This window comes from Anopheles coluzzii, chromosome 2 (assembly GCF_943734685.1).
Source record: "Anopheles coluzzii chromosome 2, AcolN3, whole genome shotgun sequence".
Classification (NCBI taxonomy): Eukaryota; Metazoa; Arthropoda; class Insecta; order Diptera; family Culicidae; genus Anopheles; species Anopheles coluzzii.
The window spans coordinates 94,247,909-94,267,827 of record NC_064670.1 but is presented as its reverse complement, the minus strand read 5'-3'; the positions used below and the strand labels follow the sequence as shown (position 1 = coordinate 94,267,827).

General features: G+C 46.8%; 1 protein-coding gene and 1 long non-coding RNA gene across 6 annotated transcripts in view; both read right to left on the bottom strand.

Moving 5' to 3' along the window:
• Positions 1–19,919, bottom strand: part of LOC125906856 (uncharacterized) — a 264,465-nt gene that overhangs the window by 14,275 nt on the left and 230,271 nt on the right. The window lies entirely within an intron of this gene.
• Positions 1–19,919, bottom strand: part of LOC120953852 (uncharacterized) — a 45,193-nt gene that overhangs the window by 14,275 nt on the left and 10,999 nt on the right. For 3 of the 4 annotated variants that reach the window (XM_040374166.2, XM_049607586.1, XM_049607587.1), the window contains 2 exons: positions 4,017–6,157; positions 3,435–3,761 (listed from right to left, as the gene is read on the bottom strand). In XM_040374166.2, the coding sequence (XP_040230100.2) occupies positions 3,435–3,761; positions 4,017–4,335 (646 nt within the window). In that variant the 5' untranslated portion in view covers positions 4,336–6,157. Of the gene's footprint in view, positions 1–3,434; positions 3,762–4,016; positions 6,158–18,072; positions 18,855–19,919 lie in introns of those variants that run through there. The other variant, XM_049607585.1, reaches the window with a different exon arrangement.

The following is a 19,919-nucleotide window of genomic DNA, read 5'->3' as shown; positions in this document are numbered from 1 at the left end:
AGTGTGTGTGTGTGTGAGAGAGAGAAAGACAGTGAGAGAGAGAGAGAGAGCAGAAGAAAAGATCGAGTGAGTTGATGTTGATGCGGGGGAGGGGGGATAGGAAGCGGTAAGACGGACGGAGGAAGGATGGAAGGAGGGAAGGGAAAGAGGTTGTAATGGTTTTTATGGCACAATAATTTGTAGACGTCGGTAGCAAAAAACAGGAGTTAAAAAAAAAACATTTAAAAACAAAACAAAAAAACAAAGAAACAATACAAAAACATAACAAAATGAAATATATACAGGAAAGCGGCAATTAGAGGTAGAAACATGTGGGTGGGTGTTGTTGGTTGTTGTTTTTTTGGTTTCAGATAGAAAAGAGAAAAAGAAAGAGAAAGAGAGAGAGATAGAAAAAGAGAGAAAGAGAGAGAGAGATAAAAAGAGAAAAAAGTATAAATCAACTTTGAATCGAGTAGAAGATTATCGGCTCGAGAGAGAGTTGGGATACAATTTATTGTTTAAACATCATTGTTTCGTTGTCACACACAGCTCAAAAACACATTAACAGAACGAACGAACACGAGAACGAAAAATACTGCAATTTTATTTGCAAAACAAAAGCGCACAATTGCCGGCACATACATGGTTGTATGCGTACCTATACAAACAACGAGAAGCAAAAGATGTGTGTGCGTATGTCTGTGTGTGCTTCACCCAACAACAACAACAACAGCAGAAAGCATCGTTCTTCAAGTTTGATTTGTTGCGAAAATCGGGATTTGTGGCCACACCACGTGATCAAAGTCTACACACAGGTGGTGGGTGATATCAGGGTGTCGTCGTTGCTCTCCTGGCCGTGGGCTCCTTCTTTTTGCCTGCTTTCCAAATCATCCAAATGAAGAAGAAAAATCTATCGACCTATCTACGTGTAAAACAAAGTCTACATACGGCGCATTTCGGTACTGTTTTTGAAGGTTTACATAAATATTTTGAAATAGAAAGTATACGCAAGATACAAATGCACACAACTCACTGTTTCATTTTAATTGAAAATAATCCGTTCCTAAACTAAACTGGCATGGTGGTGTTGGTGGTGTGGATCCAATGTGTATCTAATTCAGTTTCACTTTCAACTTTATAGTTAAAAATGCGAAATGTCAAGCAAGAAACTGACACTTAAGAACCATTCAGTAGTGTTAGCAAATGTCTCTAAAATCATTGCTCTCTCACTTTCATCGATCGCAACCACACACACACACAACACACTCAATACTCAACAATGTAGAAATGACATTTTCGAATTCAAAATTGGACTGCGCCGCTGCTCTCTCTCTCTCTTTGGGGTGTAAATTTTATCATTTACCATACATAGTACGACCCGGGTACGACGACGCTACTATAGATGCGTTTTAAGAGGGGAAGGAGGGGGGGGGGGGAGAAAAAACCAATGGAAACCCCATCATTGCACATGATACTAAACACAAAACGTGCATAATTGTTTGGGGGAAGATAAACGGAAGGAAATAAAATTGCTTCCAAGCACGCAGCAACTAGTGATGGGTAATCCGGAGCGGAGTCATGGATCAACTCCGACTCCGGTGCGCAAAATATGACTCCGGCTCCGGATCATAACTGGATTCGACTCCGGATCAGTCCGGATCAGTCCGGATCACCCCGGATTACTCCGGATCACTCCGGATTACTCCGGATCACTCCGGACTACTCCGGATCAGTCCGGATCAGTCCGGATCAGTCCGGATTACTCCGGATCACTCCGGATTACTCCGGATCACTCCGGATTACTCCGGATCACTCCGGAACACTCTGGATCACTCCGGATCACTCCAGATCACTCCGGATCACTCCGGATCAGTCCGGATCAGTTTTCGTACATATTAGATGTACGACTTGAAAGTCAATGAACTCGTCAAGAATTGTCTAAACGATAATGGACAGTCATTCCGGATCCGGAGTGATCCGGAGTGATCCGGAGTGATCCGGAGTGATCCTGAGTGATCCGGAGTGATCCGGACTCGGAGTCGATGAGTCCGAGGGTTTTCCCGTACGCACCCCCCCCCTAAACAGTCCGGAGCAACTCCGAGTCCGACTCCAAGGGGTGCCGGAGTCGGATCAATCCGACTCCGGAAAAAAATTGTATTTACCCATCACTAGCAGCAACTCGTAAAAACTAAAAATTAGTGGACAAAAGATATTAAAATAAACAACAGAAGTATATTAAATTTTATCTCATAAAAACAAAGAGCAAATATAAGGGAACAAAACGCTTGAAAATGTTTGAAAAAACGGTTTACCAAACATTGGACCAAACAACAAACAACAAAGATCGTTTATGCAGCAAGAGAAAAGACCATCCCTACTACCAAGCGCTTCCCGCTTCGTGTTTGCAACTACATTCGTACAATGCAATATTACCGTATGTAAACCTTTCAAATAAAATAAAAACTATCTTTACCCGTTTAAATAACAGCCAAATCATAACGAAACGCAAAACGGATAAAACAAGCGGGAGAATATACATGAAACAATCTGCCGAATAAGTAGATATTACAGTTCGTCGCATGTGTGTGTGACAACACGGACACATTTCAAAGCACACAAGGGAGGGGTGGAAGGGGAAATGCATTTTCCGGCGAGGGGGCACACCATACACAGCAAACAGAATATGCTCACGCTTCCGTTTTTTTTTTTTGTTTAAACAAATGTTACTAAAAGCTGACAAGAGTGAGGAGTGAGTATATTTGCAGTGTATTTTGCAGTTAGCAGAGTTTTGGAATTTGGATTATTTTGCTATCACATTGTTAGATTGGAGGGGGGGATGGTGAGAGTATGATTGTGCACAGAATATGAAAAAATGAGATGATGATGGATGATGGTGGTTGATGATGAGTATAATAAAAATGTAACTAACTGAGTGTGAGTGTGTGAGGGGGAGTTGTTGATAGATTTTTCAACAAAATCTCAAACTGAAGCTGATGATGGCGTTTGTCCGTCCGTGTGTGATCGGTTGTGTGATTATCAAGAAACATTAGGTACTAAGTTAGATTTAACCTTTCTTCATAAAGGGGGTGTTTCGAGTGCTAAGAGGCATGTCTGAGATGTTTGGATCTACAACAGAACCACAAAAAAACACAAACAAAACCAACAGCAGCCATCTTTCTTCGCCAAGGAACAAACCACAGCCACTTCCGAACAAGGCACGCAGCCAGGCGGGCAGCAAACACAAAAAAAGCTTGGCAAACCCAACAACAGCCTTCCTAGCAAACGAACAAACCAAAAGAAGAGAAGCTTCTCTCTGCACAAACATCACCCATCCATTGCACGCATGTTAGAGCATGTAGCCTAGGGGGTCTTTTTCATCCTCTACTGCTACTACTACTACTGCTACTCCTCCCACCTGAGTGGAGGTGGTGGTGGTGGTGGTGCTATAATCTTACCTGGATCTTTTAGCACCGTGGCGGGCGTTACGCACTTCACGTAGAGCTCTTCCGCATTGGACCCGGTCGTATCGGTGGTGCCCGGTGTGGTGCCGCTGCTGGCTAGCCGCAGCCCACCGAAAGCGTCAGAGATCGCGGTTTGTTGTGACTGTTGTTGTTGCTGCTGCTGCTGTTGGTGCTGATGCTGTTGTTGCTGCAGACCACCGGCAACGCAAGCGCAACCGATGGACACGCAGGTACCGGCGGGAACGGTACCGATGTACTGGCGCGCTGTGCCCCCGCTGTACACAACGGGGTCAATGTTTTCCAGCGGCGAGAGTTTGCTCACTAAAAAAAAAAGAAAGTAAATTTAGAACATTTTAGTACAGCGGGTTTTGATGTAAAAAACAAATCGATAATCGGTAGATATATTCTGCTATCCTAAACTTTTTACAATGAAACAGTAACGCTCGAGTAACGCAAAGACCCTACGACTCAAGCCTCTTTTGCCTGTCACGGACCTGAACACCCCTCAGGCGTTAGAATCTAATTCAGTCCTTCCCTTCCCTTCAACCACACCACCGGAAATGATCTTCAACTTACACTGCACGTAGCCGGTCTGTTTGGTGCGCGCGTTGGTGGCCTTGTACCAGGCGACGCGCGGTCCACCTTCACCTTCGGCCGCCGTACTGGTCGGCGGTTTGGTCACCGTCGGCATCCACACGTGCACGATGTCATCCTTCTCGAAGGCTAGCTCGTCCACCAGCGTCGGCGGCCCGGTACTGTCCTCCAGCGCAATGTACGTCCCAAAGCCCTGCTGCTGTTGCTGGGGCGGTGGTGCCGGCTGCGACGGCTGCTGCTGCTGCTGTTCCTTCTGCTGCTGTTCCGCCTGCGATGCTGTCGTCTGTTGCGATTCCTCCATTACTACTCTCCACCGCACCCCGTCGTGTGTATGGTGTCTCTCGTGATGTCCCCTCCTACGGTCGTTTCCCGTTCGTTTCCTCTGCTATGCAAACACTTCCGCCGCTGCTACTGGGGCCAGTGAGTACGACCCTCGACGTTGCATGCAGCAGCACCAGAGTACTCGTCGCTTGATGCACCGTTCATGCACACATGTACAATGAACGACCCTCGGGCAACGACGGCAGAAGGAAGCACAGGAAGTACGTAACAAAAAAGACGGGCTAACGGCGGTTAAAACCACGGTGGAAGTGTATTAGGATCCTCTTGCTCTCTCTCTCTCTCTCTTCGGTTCTCTTCGTTCTCTTCCACTTGCTTACTGTCTTACAGCAAACGGACCGGAAGGCTGTGATCCTCTTCTCCTTCTTATTCTTCTTCTTCTTCGTGCGTTCCTTATCTTTGTATATTTTTCCTTCGAGGATTCGATCCCCCTCTCTGTCTCTCGTTCTTAATCGTATGGCGATGTGAATATAATCTGCATGAGTTGCTTTTTTTTTACGTTTTACAAACTAATCACACCTGTCTACGACAAGCGTTTGTTGTACTACCGGGTTAATATTATTATTATTATTATTATTTGTATGCGCTCTCTTCTCCTTCTATCTCTCGCTATCTCCGCCGTATTTCTTGCTCTTCCTTCTTGTGTGTTGTGCTGCGCTTCACACGTCCAAATTCGAAATTCGTTGTACTTCTGTATAGACACAAACACACTGCACAAGTAGCCTGGAGCAGCCGAAACCTGTCCCCACCGCCTAATTGATTGCTTCCTTCCGGTGCGCGTGAAAGGATACGCACGCAGCACACGCAGACACGCGTTCACAGCAAGATTTGCACTGGGCTCGAGAAGCGTCGAGTGGCGTCGTGTGTGTGTGTGTTAAGGTTTAGATGTTGTTTAAAATATAAAACTACAAATGTAAATTTGTATATAAATCCGGAGAGTCCAGGACACACCGCAACAGGACACCAGGGCGATGATGATGCACACCGAGCGGAAAGGTGTGCAGTTTCGTTGGAGTATAATGGGGGGGGAAAGAATACGCGCGTTTCGTCGTACTTTCCTTTCTTTATCCTTCCTGTTAACCCCCGACCGATCCGATCCTGATTCGTCCCGCTAGGATGCGCTTGCGGTGATTGATTGACTGGCTGGTGGTTGTGGTTGATTGTTTCTGCCTTTCTTCCTCTCGCTCTCCCTCTCTCTCTCTCTCTTCGCCTTGGCTCTGGAGTTGGGTTTTACAACTATCCACAGTTCTGGAAGGACTGTAGCAAGGAGTAGTAGTAGTTGGTTGTTGATGAAAACTGGATGGTTTTTTCTTCTGTAGTTTTGTTTGCAGACTGGTTCAATGTTGCGGATGTTGCTGCGCCTGACGATAGGGTAAGTATGGGTGTATGTTGTGCGCGTTCGGTTTTTTAACTCGTCCCAGGATTAACAGGACACTCAGGACGTTTAGTTATAGCTTGTGTGAGTTTGAGGGTGTGTGTTTTTTTTAGCAATGAGATAAGGCACACATATAAGTTGTTCACGAGGAAAGTTTACACTTTCGCTTCTTGCGATGCATCATCGTCGTTGATGGCGGCTGCGTTGACGGCGACAGTGGCGGCCGTTGGACAGATAGTGGTGTTGGTGATTGCTGTGGCCGCCTCGTAGTAGCTGCTACCGAGGATAGTGGTGGTGGTGGTGTTGATGGCACTACCAGCGTTCCGCTGCTTCGCAAACCGTTTACCGTTTACACTGGTGACAGGGTTGCCGTGGTGTGTAGGCTGCATCCAGCCCGACCGATGCATTGCTACAGCAGATCAATGGAAAGACGGAAAAGAAGAGACATTAGAAAAAAGGCATTCAATTGAGGCATTGCTTTGAGTAGAAAAAAAAGAACGGCTGTCGCCGTAAAATAAATAAACAATCAAATGTTTATTTGTACAACTCTTCCAAAATATATAATCAACTCACTTTTTTTTTATTTACACAAACAAAACGAGACAGTTTATAAATTTGTCCATAGACAGCAAACACAAAGTGAATCATAGTGCACGGTACACATTCCTAGCAAAAAAAAATAAATAAAAACGAACGTTTCATATTCATTCTACCATAAATCGTTGCTTATTTTCTTGCAAATTATAATCCCGGCTTCAGCTAGATTTGCTTAATTTGTTGTTTATCAAAACAATTGCTATTATCTTCCTTCTCAACAGCAACAAAAGCCCCGTGTATCATTGCCTCCACCCCACCTACTTCCTCACAACTTCTCCCCACCAAGCTGTGTTAGACGCAACACAACACAAGCGGGGGGAGCTTTGCACGGTTGAATAATGGTACACATTCTCCTGCCCGGCCTGGGAAGCGCGAGCATGGCTGGAAACGTTATTTATTCCACATACACACACACGCATACGAGTCGCACCGAACTGGAACCGATAAATTATACGCAGCACACAGCCACACACACACACGCAGGCAAATCATGGAGACGATCAGTAAACATTCATCAGGAGACCCTTCCCTCCCCTTCCCCCTCCGTTGTTGCATTGATCGAAACTTCGAAACAGAACAGAAAAAAGAACGCACACGCGGGTTTTACTACACAACCACCACCCACCCACCCGCTGCTGATTGTTTCACCCCACAATTTCGGTCCATCATCACCATCGTCGATCGTCATTTGGGAGAGGAGGGGGAGAGGGATGGAAGATGTTGTCCAGATTGACATTCTGAGTTCGCGCTTCGCGCATCACGGAACCGATTCCGCGCGCCAAACGTACGTCATCGGCTCGGATCGGTCCGTCTTGCCCGCTTTAATTGACAACAGAAACAAAAGCCCAACACTGCCCCCCGTCCTTCTCACCAACCTCACCTCCTTTATCAGCCCACGCACAACGAGAACGCTTTCAACGGGGGATGGTGGGCGGCGCTTGCCAAGAGCTACGCGACAAACGCCGTGTACAATCAAAACTCGAGAGCATCACCATCATTATCATATGTGTAGCAGGCTTTATTGTCCCCTGTGTCCCCTGTTTCTTCTTCATACCTTGTACACCGGGCCAATTGCCGTTATAAAGATGATCCTTCCTTTTCTCTCGCTATCTCTCTCTCTTATTCTTTCCCTTCTTCTATCCATTCCATGCCGACCACTTGGTAGTGCAGCAACGCAACACAACTGCTGCCGATGCATGGCGATGCACCACAATCACAGCAACCACGCACACGCGCACGTAATAATTATTCATTGCACACTTGATCGCATTTTCGGAACGGGCCGGTGGAACAAGCAAATGCAACCCGCGACAGGAATATCTCAACCCACAACGCGTCGAGATTTAACCAAAGGGTGATATTGCAGAGACCTCACGGAATAAAGCGAGGCTTTTATTTTAATTTTATTTACAACTTTTTTCAACTTTTTTGTATGCTTTAAAACAACTATCACTTTGACCACCTCAACAGATGATTGGGGAGGTCTGTTGGGTGTGCTGCTTTCAGGCGCTCAGTTAAGATTCGGTAGTCCTCAGTTTACCGACTCTGGGGGGTGGTTTGGTACTAAAATGCCTTCCAACTAGTGATGGGAAAAGTTGGCAAAAATCCGGAGTCGACTTCGATCCGACTCCGATAATTTCGGAACCGACTCCGCAAGGTAGGTCCACCCAGCATTATCCGGAGTCGTTCGGAATCGTCCGGAATCGCCACAAGTTATCCGGAGTCGTCCGGAGTCGTTTGGAGTCGGAGTCGTCTGGAGTCGTTTGGAGTCACCCAGAGTCGTTCGGAGTCACTCGGAATCGTTTGGAGTCACCCGGAATCTGACAACTCCAACTCAGACTCCGACTCCAAACGATTCCAAACGACTCCGGGCGACTCCGGGCGACTCCGAACGACTCCGGAGGACTCAGGAGGACTCCAAACGATTCCAGAAGGCTCCGACTCCAAATAACTCCGGGTGACTCCGAATGACTCCGGAGGACTCCAGACAACTCAGAACAACTACGGACGACTCCGACTCCAAACGACTCCGGATGACTCCGGACGACTCCAGAAGACTCCGAACGACTCCGGGCGTCTCCGGACGACTCCGGGTGGAAATACTGGTGCGGATTTTTTCGGAGTCGGAGTCAGATTAACAATATCCGGAGTCCGATCGGAGTCGTGGGTGCACTCCAAAGAGCACTACTACAAACAAAGAGAACTACAAAATCAGGCAGTTTTTCTTTTGCTTTGTTTTTGCGATTCCTCTCTGCGGCTTTTGCAGCTTATCAACACACACCACACCTCTGTGTAGTAGGAATGAGCGGCGTGTGTAGGAGAAGTAATAGGACAACATCGATTACAGTGCGCTTCACAATTGTATGCAGAAGGTGCACACTTTTATATATAAGCAAATATAATTTGAAATAAAACACGTTTTTTTTTTTAAATAAGCCCATTTCACAATGATAGCAAACTGTTCAAAATAAAATAGAGGCCATTTTACATTCCAAACATTAAATAAATCGCAATAAAGTGATCATCGCCTTCACACAGACAAAAACGCCTGTTAGAAGCAGAAACATCATAACAACATTTTCACACGCTTTTCCATTGAGGAGGGAGGGGCTGGCACAGCACAATCCCCAAAACATCTGTCAGTCTTCTAGAAAGGTCCTACTACAACCCGTATGACAAACATTTCGGCGGCGGCGACGAATATGAGGAACCGTGTGCCTCACAGACCAGAGAGCTAACGCGCGCGCATCTGGGCTGCAATCGTATTCTCACTCCATACACACACACACATACTAAAACACACTTCTTCTCTCCCTGCACTATGCTCCCCTTCGACTCCCTTTTGGGATCAAATCATTTTCAAATGGTCAAAACTCCAACTCTAGAACCCACCCAACCCGTCCATCGCGCCCTGCTCTAGAGAGCCGCGCCAAGGAAGGAAGTGAGCGAGAACCGAAAGACGCGCAATTCCGGCTCGCGCACACAGTCACACATATACCGAGAGGGGGGGAGGGGAGACCCGACCGACCAACCAGCCGGCCGGCGGCAGCAGCAGCAGTGATATATTCTCGTAGCACGCGGAGTTTGGCTTTTTTTTGTTCGTTGAGTGTGTATTGTAAAAAAGAACGACGCAATATACCCCCGGCTCCGTGGCATCGCCTTCCCCTCAATCTGGCACCCCACCACCCTGGCGCTCTGGTGGTGGTGGTGTACAAGAAAATTGCGACTATTTATCCCTTTTTTTGCCTGGTTTTGGTTCGTGCCTGAATGGGTGCTTTAAACGCAACACGCCAATGCTTTTCCCCCAAGCGCCGCCGCCGTCGTGGTCGTCCGTCTTCGTTGAACAACGCATTTGGCATAGGCATTTGACGACCGATGTGGAGACGACAACGACGACGAACGGTGCTGCTGCATAATTGCTGAATATTGTGAAACTATGCTCATAGGGGAGTGTGTGTGTGTGTGTGTGTGTGTGTGCGTATCGTCGTCCTGCCGGTAGGGTTGACGAGTATGTAGGTATCTCTATCTCCGTCAGCGCTATGAATTTTTAATTAATGAATATATTTTGAGCTATTTACGAAATACTCGCCACCAGGCACAGGTACATTTGGCCATTGGAGGATGAGTCAGATGAGGTTAGTATAGCTGAAGCAAAATCAATTCAGTAGGACCCTATTCCAGTCCACAGCTGTAGTTCCAAACAATTCTGGAATATCTCTTCCAGAAGATCGCTTGAATTCTGGAATTTTGTTCTGTCCTTTCGAGGCCAAACGCTTAAAGATCTTCTAGAACAATGCAACACAACAGCAGTGGCTAAAATTGTGTTCAAATTGAACAACTGGAACTCCCCAAAATAACTCTCCAAAAAGACACACTTTCTCTTGTCACAAACAAGCTATGCAGCTTCGCCACCTCGAATAACCTCGAAAGGTCCTTGCCCTCGTTTTTGCACGACTCTGCAGGCGGATGTCGTTGCTGCGTTTTCCTGCCATATTTCCAGCACGGTGCATCATCATCATCGCACTACTCTGCCGCACCTGATAAAACAAAGTGTCTGTGCAGAAAGAATTCCCCACAGCAACAGCTGTTCTACAATTTCGCGCAGCACTGTACGTTCTAGGTAGTAGACTTTGCTGTGACACAGCCACACACACACACCGACACTACCTGGGCAGCAGTGTTTCTACTCGATATCTACATACGTCCAGCCCCCCCAAAGCCCATCAAGCGCGTACGAACGATAGACAGCGAGTGACGAACCCTGATACCAACACGATAAGGACACAGAGCGGAGCAGAGCCGCGCACAGAGTGGACAAAACCACGGCTGCTGCTCTGCGGTAAAAAATCTTCTCTCGCTTACCCCTCAACCCACCTAACTGTCTGTGGTGGTCCTATCACCTCCCTATACCACCATTTGAAGACACACATACACACACACATGAAGCTGATAAGTTCGCGTCGACTAATGCTTATCTTTCGTATCATCAAACTTCAAACAGCTTCACATTCCCTCCCACAACAACTCCCTTCTTTCGTCCCCCCCACATATCTTCGTCTCTTATCAAAAAACCCTTTCCCTTTTTTGTGTCGCTTGGCAGACTTGTTGAATGGGTTTGGTCTTTATCACAGACCGGCGACTCCCCAACCCAATCGTTTTGCCGATGCAGCAGACTACCGGGAGACTTCTATTCGAACCGCCGGGCGACGACAACAAGCAGGATCGTTCAAGTTCGCGCATATGCAGTAGCAGAATTCATTTAAAAAAAACATGGGTCAAAACGGATCTTTTCAAGATTGATTTGGTTCACATTTAGAACGGAAATTAAGGCATTATTATCAAAATGATGGAGATGAGAAATGTTCCATAAACATACTCTCATCTCGAAAGGATCTTACGAAATGCACGATGATCGTCGATCATTAACCGACCCCCACACACTCTACTTGCATATTGTTTTGTCGGCAGGGATTTTGTTGTTGTTTTCCACCGCTAATCAACACAATCGAACTATTCAAAAGCGGGCAGAGGCAGTAAAATTATGCACTGATCCTAATCTAAGCCACAAAAGCTCCTAATCACCTATCCGTAACCAGTGGGAGCCTGTGTTCGCTACTTTAGATTACTTAATGTTCGATGCACTGCGGCTAATGTACACACGTTGGGGAATTCTATTTAAAAAAAAACACACAACTTTGCTCGCACGTTGTGATTTACGCATAGTTGGCACAAACAATCAGCATTTGAAGAGAAGAAAAAACACGCACAGCACTTTAGCACACAGCACACTGCCGAGAGAGGGGTGGCGAACGGACGGACGGGCTTCACTCTAATACAGCATTAATCTTCTACCGCAAACACCTTTTACCTTGACATTTGACACATCGGAGGGGAATGGAATCACAACTTTCTTGCTCGCGCGCGTTCTTCTTCGCGCGGTGTTGTGCGCGATTGCGATTATATTCGCGTAATTCCGTTTTACGACACACGAGACTTTTTGGCCGCCAAAGAAAACCGGGCCACCAAAGGAAGGGAGAGAGCAAGCGACCGAGCGGGCGCAAGAGAAAGATTAATGGAGCTGAGAAGGAGCCCCACTGCTGCCGGCCGGCTGGTTCTTCTTCCTCAGTGCAATTGAAACGACGGTCTTAAGTCCTTATCAACGCACGACGAAGACGACGACGACGACGACGACGTTCGTGCACGAAAACCCTGACGCACTCAACGCTCGACTGTCCCCACACGTTTCATTAACCCAACCGAACAGTTTCTTCCAATTTCCTTTTTTGTGTGTGTGTGTGTGTGTGTGTGTGTGTATTTGCAAACTGATTATCGGACACTTCGCGGCGCAGCTAATTGTGCTGCTGCAACCGGGGTGTGTGTGTGTCTGTGTAGGACAGGGGGGAAAAAACAAAAACCATCACCACACGATTGTGATGAATTTGCAAAATGTCGAAAACGCGAATCAAATCCTATCGCGCGATTAGCAGTGGCACACCACCCGGCCCTGCATATCAAGTGGATTCGGCAAAGTCCCCTACATAAGAACACACACACGCGCGCACACAACCACACATACACAGAAACGATAGAAGAGGATCGTATGTTCACTAACATCCGGGTGGGTTGAGGTTGAGCAGGTACGTACGCGTGATGATACGATCATCAAGTGGTGCAGTATATTTTTTGTTATTTTGGAACCAATTCCTACACAAATTGTGCGCAACATTTCCAAAAACTGACGGGAATTTATGTGTCGTGGAGCAGTATTTGTCAACTGTTGGATCAGAATAGGAAACTGTATCGGTTCCAGGCAATGTTGAGGACATCTATGTGAGGACTGTAGATGAGGCATATCAATTCCAGCACTGGTATTAGGTTCACAATCACTCTCAGAACTAGTATAGGTTCTGTATCAGTTCCAGGGCCGAAACCGGTTTCAATATCACTTCCAGGACCGGAACGGGATCAATATGAGTTCCAGGAATGGTATGGCATCAGTATCAGATCGAGATCAGGTATGGATTCGATATCAGTTCTTGAACCGGTATGGGTTCGATATCAGATCTAGATCCTTTATGATAACAGATACAATTCCAGATCCAGTTTGGATTCAATATTAGTTCCAGTACCAACATAAGTTTCAGTATCACTAACCTATCAAAGGATCGGTATATGTTCAGTGTTAGTTCCAGGACCAGTATGGGTTCAGGATCTGTTCTTGGGTCGGTATAGGTTAAGTATCAATTCCAAAATCGGAATGGATTCAAAATCATTTCCAGATCCTGATATTCATTAAGCATGAGTTCCAGGACCGGTATAGGAGCGATTGGAGTTCAGTATCACTTCCAGTACCGTTAAGGATTCAGTATCGTTTTCATATACGGAACAGGTTTAAATACAGATCCAGAGTTTCGTATTCAGTTCGAATACTAATAAGCATTAAACATTAATTTCTCGTAGTGTGACCCTACGATTCCAGGGATTGATATAACTTGTATTAAGTTACAAGGCCAAATTAACTAGAGATTACAAGAATCCCATACTATCAAAACTTACCAACCGCCAGCACTGAACTGAGCATGTTTTTTTTTTTTGCATGTCAATAATATGTTCAAGGTTAGATGGAAAAATACAAAAACCCCTTAATCCAATGATAAGCTATTTCGGTCAACCCTTTGTGTATCTTATCGCAAGGTGTATGCAACCGATTAGTTCTTTAGACATTGTATTGGAATGTCTAAGCCTCTTAGCATAGCCAAAGCATATCGCGTGTCTCGAACGATTGCTTCACTTTCAAATATTATTAAACGTAAATATTTAATACCCATCGCACTCCTCTCGCACGCAGTTCCTTCAAATCTCTGCCATTAGAATAAACACGTCTAAACGACGCAATAGACGCTGTCGCTCTAGAAAAAAAAAGCGCACACGATCTTATCAAGAACCGCGGGAGAGGCTATAATAACTTGCCATAATAGAATAAATACACAAATCAAGCTTTAAACAAAGCATTCATGCACCGGGGAAAAGGTCGACCTAATCGACCTAATTTTTATTCCCACCAACCGTCGGAGCCATTTAGCATCGCCGGTTGCACACGCTAAAAACGGAACCGTGTCTCATTTACAATGGAATCATCATCATCCTCATCCGATAATGCCTTCCCGTCCTCTCTCCGGTCAGACGCCAGAAAAAAAACGAACAGGGAAAGGATTTGCACAGACGTCTTCGTTTATTTTTTTTCCTCCCCCAGGTACTTCACACCCTTTTTTGCGTACAAATCATCCGACTATTGCCCCTCCGCCTTCACCGCGGGTGTGTACATAACACCAGCACGACAAAATTAGCAATCAATATACCACTGCGGCCGGCCAGCCGGGGCTATTTCGGGGCAAAAGTGGCTGCGTGTGGCTGCCCTGAAGTGAGCTCACGGGGTAATATAAAACAGGAACACGGGATCGCATGCATACAACACTCCTGACACACCCCTTCACACTTGCCACTCCATTTGGCCACCTGATCGGTGTGGGGTGGGGGGAGAGGGGGCGATGGTTGCCTCGAATGTTAATAGATTTTACTTTATTGATTATCGCTATCAAAAAATTGGCTTTTCACACCCATCGCAAATAGAGGGTGCGATAATGGAACGGGAAAGCAGACTGCTTGGTTCCTTCTCCTTCTCTCTCTGTCCCTTCCTCTCTCTTTTCCTCTTCTCCCAACCCACCCGCTTCTTTTAGACTCACACACCCTCTCTCGCAATTTGGCAACGGAGAGACAACGCCATTGCGCAAAAAGGTCGAAGCTATTCAGGGTTTAATGGCATGGTGTAACATCGACTCTTTTCAACTTTGGTCCTTCGAACCGGATCGATCAGCAAGAGCAACGAATTGTCGATCTGATTAATGATCTTTCCATCAATTTTATTGCTTTCAGCTCTTTTAGGGGGCTCCTTTTCTCTCCCTCTCTTTCTTCAAGGAGACTGAGTGCGTTCTGTGTCACCTGCCGGACACACCAGTGGTCACCACAATCAATCGATTATCAGCACAACACATCACCCGCCCATAATTTGCACCAAGCCTCTAATCGACATCCATATGTTGTGGTGGGCGAGCAAGATTTTCCAACACAAAGTCTCTCTCTCTCTCTCTCTTGCTCTTCCTCAATTTACCAGCGAGCCCAACCCAACCCATCACGATACAGAAGGGAATAAAAACCGACATTACACACGTTGGGATGGGAGAAAGGAGGGCGGTACTGTAAAAAGTGGACGAGCCCCGTGTCCGAAGGGGGCGGGGGGGAAGAAACAAGGTCGCGCACGATCGGAATCCGCAACAGCTATCTAAATATAGTTTTATTTATTGTCTCGGGCACGATGAAATATAAACCTCAAGCAATGGACCACACCGCCAGCAGTGTCGGTCGTCGGTGTCACGTCGTTTCCACATGGGAAAGTATGTGTGTGTGTGTGGGCATTCCTTAAGGAATGAGTTAATGAGTTGCTTCCCAAGATTCCATGTGTGCTGTGTGGTGCAAGTTTTGTTCCGAACGCGTTAACCCCCCCCCCCCCCTTACTGGACCACCACCTCCTTAACAACTCGACCTCCTCACCCGCATCACCACCATACACTGTGCGCGATCACACCCCTAAAACCCATCGATCTAGACGAGACGATCGCTAGACGGACGAGCTGTGCAAACAACCGCGGTGTGTAAAATTCGTGTTGGAACCAACCCCAAAGACAACCACCCTCCCTCTTCCCTTCCATCAAACAAAGCAAACACATTACTTTAGTAGGTGGTGCGGACACCACCTCTCGTTCTCGCATTCACGGTCCAGTGAGGTTATGGTGGAGGAGTTTTTTTTTCATTTTGTTTTGTTTGATTTGCGCTGGTGTGCACGGCACACGTGTGTGAAAAGGGCTTCAATAATGGGGGGACAGAGGTTGTGTGGGAGATAGTTCGAGGTTAACACCTTGAAAGAGAAGCTGATGAATAACCTCATCTGCTCTCACAAGCTGCGGCACGCACGTGGACACACTTCAGGACCAGCGGAGCATTATCAATTCGGCGCTGTCAAAGGTCTAGTGATGGGGAGAATGAAGTTTTCGACGGAATCGATTCCAGCTAGCTCCGAAGTTGTCTGGAATCGATTTCGAATAGCAGGTCCGGAATCAATTTCTGGAATCGACTCCGGAATTAGAACCGGAATTGGTTCCGGAATCTTAATCAGTTCCGGATTCGATATCGGCTCCGTATTCGGAATTGGCTCCGAAATCAGAATCGGCTTCGAAATCGGACTTAGTTTCGACATCTCCATATAATAGACGTTTGGATCCAATGATGCTACGTATTGATAGCCGCAAAGAATCAAAATTTACTAGTAAACGATCCATTCTCATGGAGATACCCGGACTGATTTTGCTAGTGAAGCTTCTTCTTTTAATTCAAGAACGGATTCTCATTCCGAAGCTAATTCCGATTCAGGAGTCAATTCTGATTCCGTTACCGGAACAAATTGTGATTCCCAGGCCGATTCCGATTCCAGGGCAGATTCTGATACCTGAGCCGATTCCGAATACGATTCCGATTCCGGATCCGATTCCGATTCCGATTCCGATTCCGATTCCGATTCCGGATCCGATTCCGAATCCGATTCCGATTCCGGAGCCGATTCCGATTCCGGAGCCGATTTCGATTCCGGAGCCGATTCCGATTCCGGAGCCGATTTCGATTCCGGAGCCGATTCCGATTCCGGAGACGATTCTGATTCCGAAGCCAATTCTAATTCCGATTCCGGACTCACTTCCGATTCCGATTCCGGAGCCGATTTCGAGTCCGATTCTGGATCCGAATCCGGACCCAACACCGGAATCTGCTACGGATTACAATCCGGAATCGGCTCCGGTGTCACCTCCGGAAAAAGCGGATAAAGTCAACTCCGGAATCGGCTCCGGAAACGAAATCAATTACAGCTTCGAAATCAGCTCTGGAATTGATTCCGAACACGAAATTTTGCACGGTCTATTTGCATTTTATGATGGATTAGGAATTTTGGAATATTTTGTTTAAAAACACACACCAACACACAACGCCAAGAGAGTACCAGAACACAAAGGGACAGAACTCTGCGAGCGACGATGAGAGTTGTCTCTGAGCCAGGCCGATTCCTTTGCTCTCCTTGAAAATGAAAGTCCTTGAAAACAAATCGTCTGTTGACTGTACAAGTGACAAGTATATTCCTTTCTTTAATGCATCCTTTGTACTATCACAGAGGTTTGATAGGTTTCGGAGTTTTATCACCTTCTTCTCAGCCTTTCTTTCACCGCTCTCCCCTGCTATCTAATACACAATCGGTCATTATTATCCTAAGCAATATAATGCCGACCCGCGTTCGTCCACCTTACACACAGCAGCGCGAATCTGCTTCTCACAAGAAAGGCCACTGCACCGAGAAAACACATCTGAAGGTTATTAGTGTCGTTTCTTTTTCTGCTTTTTTGCTTGTTTTACGTCCACACACACACACACACACACGCGCGGAAATCTGTGGATGAATTGCACATGATAAGAGACCTATATCAGCAGAGGAGGACCCGTTGTCAGAGGCCCCGGTTGTATTAGTCATTTGGTAAGAAAAAAGGTACGCCATGTCGGTTGTTACGATGACCACTCGCGGGGCAAGTTATGCGAGACCCCATCCCGCCACTAAAGCAACGGCCGATCATCGCAAAGTCAGAGCGGAGCAGAAGCGTAACCCCCATTCCATTCCGCTCGGGGGCATATTCCGCAAAACCCGGACCCCGAGAGAGACAGAGGGATTGAGTCACATTGTGGCACGTGGAAACAACGAACAGTGTGCGTTTCCATGTGTGTTTCCATGCAACATCACAACGGGGTATATTATACAAAAAGCAAGAGAGAGAGAAAGAGAGAGAGAGAGAGAGAGAGAGAGAGAGAGAGAGAGAGAGAAACCGGAAGCCGGGAGAAGGTGAACCAACCAAAGTGCCAATTTGACAGGTGGTGGAAAACTCGCCATACTCTGTTACCAACACAAAGCTCCGACGGGCACATACACACACAATCACACAGAGGGAAAATGTGTGTATGTGTGCGCGCGCCCGCGCTCTGTCGGCCGGAGCTTTTCCTTCGTGAAAACTCCATTTTCAAGGTGAGAAATGAGCCAAATGCCAAACTTTCCACGAGAATCGGATGTGTCGGGGCGCTCACCTGCGCTTCATCGCTGCCAGCTGTGCACGTGTGTGCCCTTCGGTGTGTGCGCGTGGACAGCCGGAAGCGTCGTGTCAGTGGCCGGTTGTCAGGTTTGCCTGCGGCCATTGCGGCTCGTCCCGAAGAGATCGGCCTCACCGGCACCGTTACATTAACACCAGTTTCAGATTGAAGTAGTATATTGGATGTTTGAATTATTATTTTCACAAGACACACCACACTTTGACCCATGGAAACACACACAAAGCGCAGGGACAGGTTTTGTCGGGTCGGAGGAAGTCGTCAGCCAAGAATGGAAGTAGCAGAGAAAGAGACAACCCATCTTGTACCGCGCCGCTTCCGCCTTACCGGGGAGACAGACACGCATGCGCGCACAGTCACAACCATTTCTCGCTTGGGATGGGAGAGCTGCTGCTGCTGCTCCCTGCCGAAAGCGTAGATTGAGCATTGTAATACACAACGCGCGGCACGCTTCTCACCCAATTTCCATGGATGGAAGGCGGCCAGGCACGATTTGAGTGTAGGAAAAACAGTGAGTTTTCTCTCCACAGAGGGAGAAAAAAGCGAAAGAGAGAGAGAGAGAAAGAGAGAGAGAGAGAGAGAGAGAGCCGGCCTGCCGAGTGAAACAGTAATTTTGGCAAGAGCGCACCACAAGTGGAGAAAATTCCGGATGGCGTTGACCCGATTTTAACCGGCATTATTCAATTTCATGCTCAACACACGCAGAACAACCTTCACGATATGGAGGAAGAGAGCATGCATGACCGAGTGTATGTGTGTGTTTGTGTTAGTAGAAAGGGAAACAAAGACATTTCCTATTTTTTTGATTATTATAGAAGAACCTGTGCTGTCAACATGTGTGTTAATGTTTAAGGAATGCATTTAATTATTGAGCAAAGATTATTACATTGAAACACACACACATACACATTACAGGTACAATTTTAGGGTAACAAAAAGACAGATAGGATGAAAATCGTGCATATCAACAGGGAAAAACAGAGGCTCAACTCCCAGGGAAGCATAATTCCCGTAACAAATCGCCCAAAACGGCACTAAAAGTATGCTGCCACACACACACACACACACACGCACACGTAATGATATAAGAAGGTGACAATTACACACACGCACCAGCATTTTCCTGCAATTATACATTTTCATCCCCCTTCCCATCCATCCCATCCCATAAAAAAAATCACCCCAAAACAGCCCAACAGAACAAAGGAACCCTCGCACACATAGCAACACACCACCAACACTAGAAAAGGGGGTAGGGAAAATTTTATTAGAAAGCAAACACACCACACAAAAACCACACGGGAAGAGGGGGGGAAATGAAGCACAAGTGGGGGGACAGCAGTATGCTGGTTCCTCCCCATTCTCTCTCACTCTCGCTCTCTCGCTCTAGCAGGTGTCGCTAACGACCTTGAGCTATATAAGCGCGTGCAAACCATTCCCTTTTCCGTCTCCCTTCAACAGGATGTGCAACAAGAAGAAGAAGAAGAAGAGGAAGAGGAAGAGGAGGAAGAAGAAAAAGAAGAAGAGGAAGAGGAGGAAGAAGAAAAAGAAGAAGAGAAAGAAGAGGCCACGCGAGCACTATAGTGAATGGCATTGTAATGCCGATTTAGCAGGGGGAAGAGTTCATGAAGTGTAGAGGGGCAGCGGCTAAGCCGGTTGGAGCACGGATTGAAAAGGATGGATTGGGTTGTTTCTTCTCTCTCTTCGCTTCCCTTCTCCTCCTCCTATTGCAGCACAAAACCTCACCAACCTCGGACACACAGCAGCAGCAGCAGCAGGGGCACGACGACGCGCGTGTGAAAGTGAAATCGCGTGCTTCGGAGCGA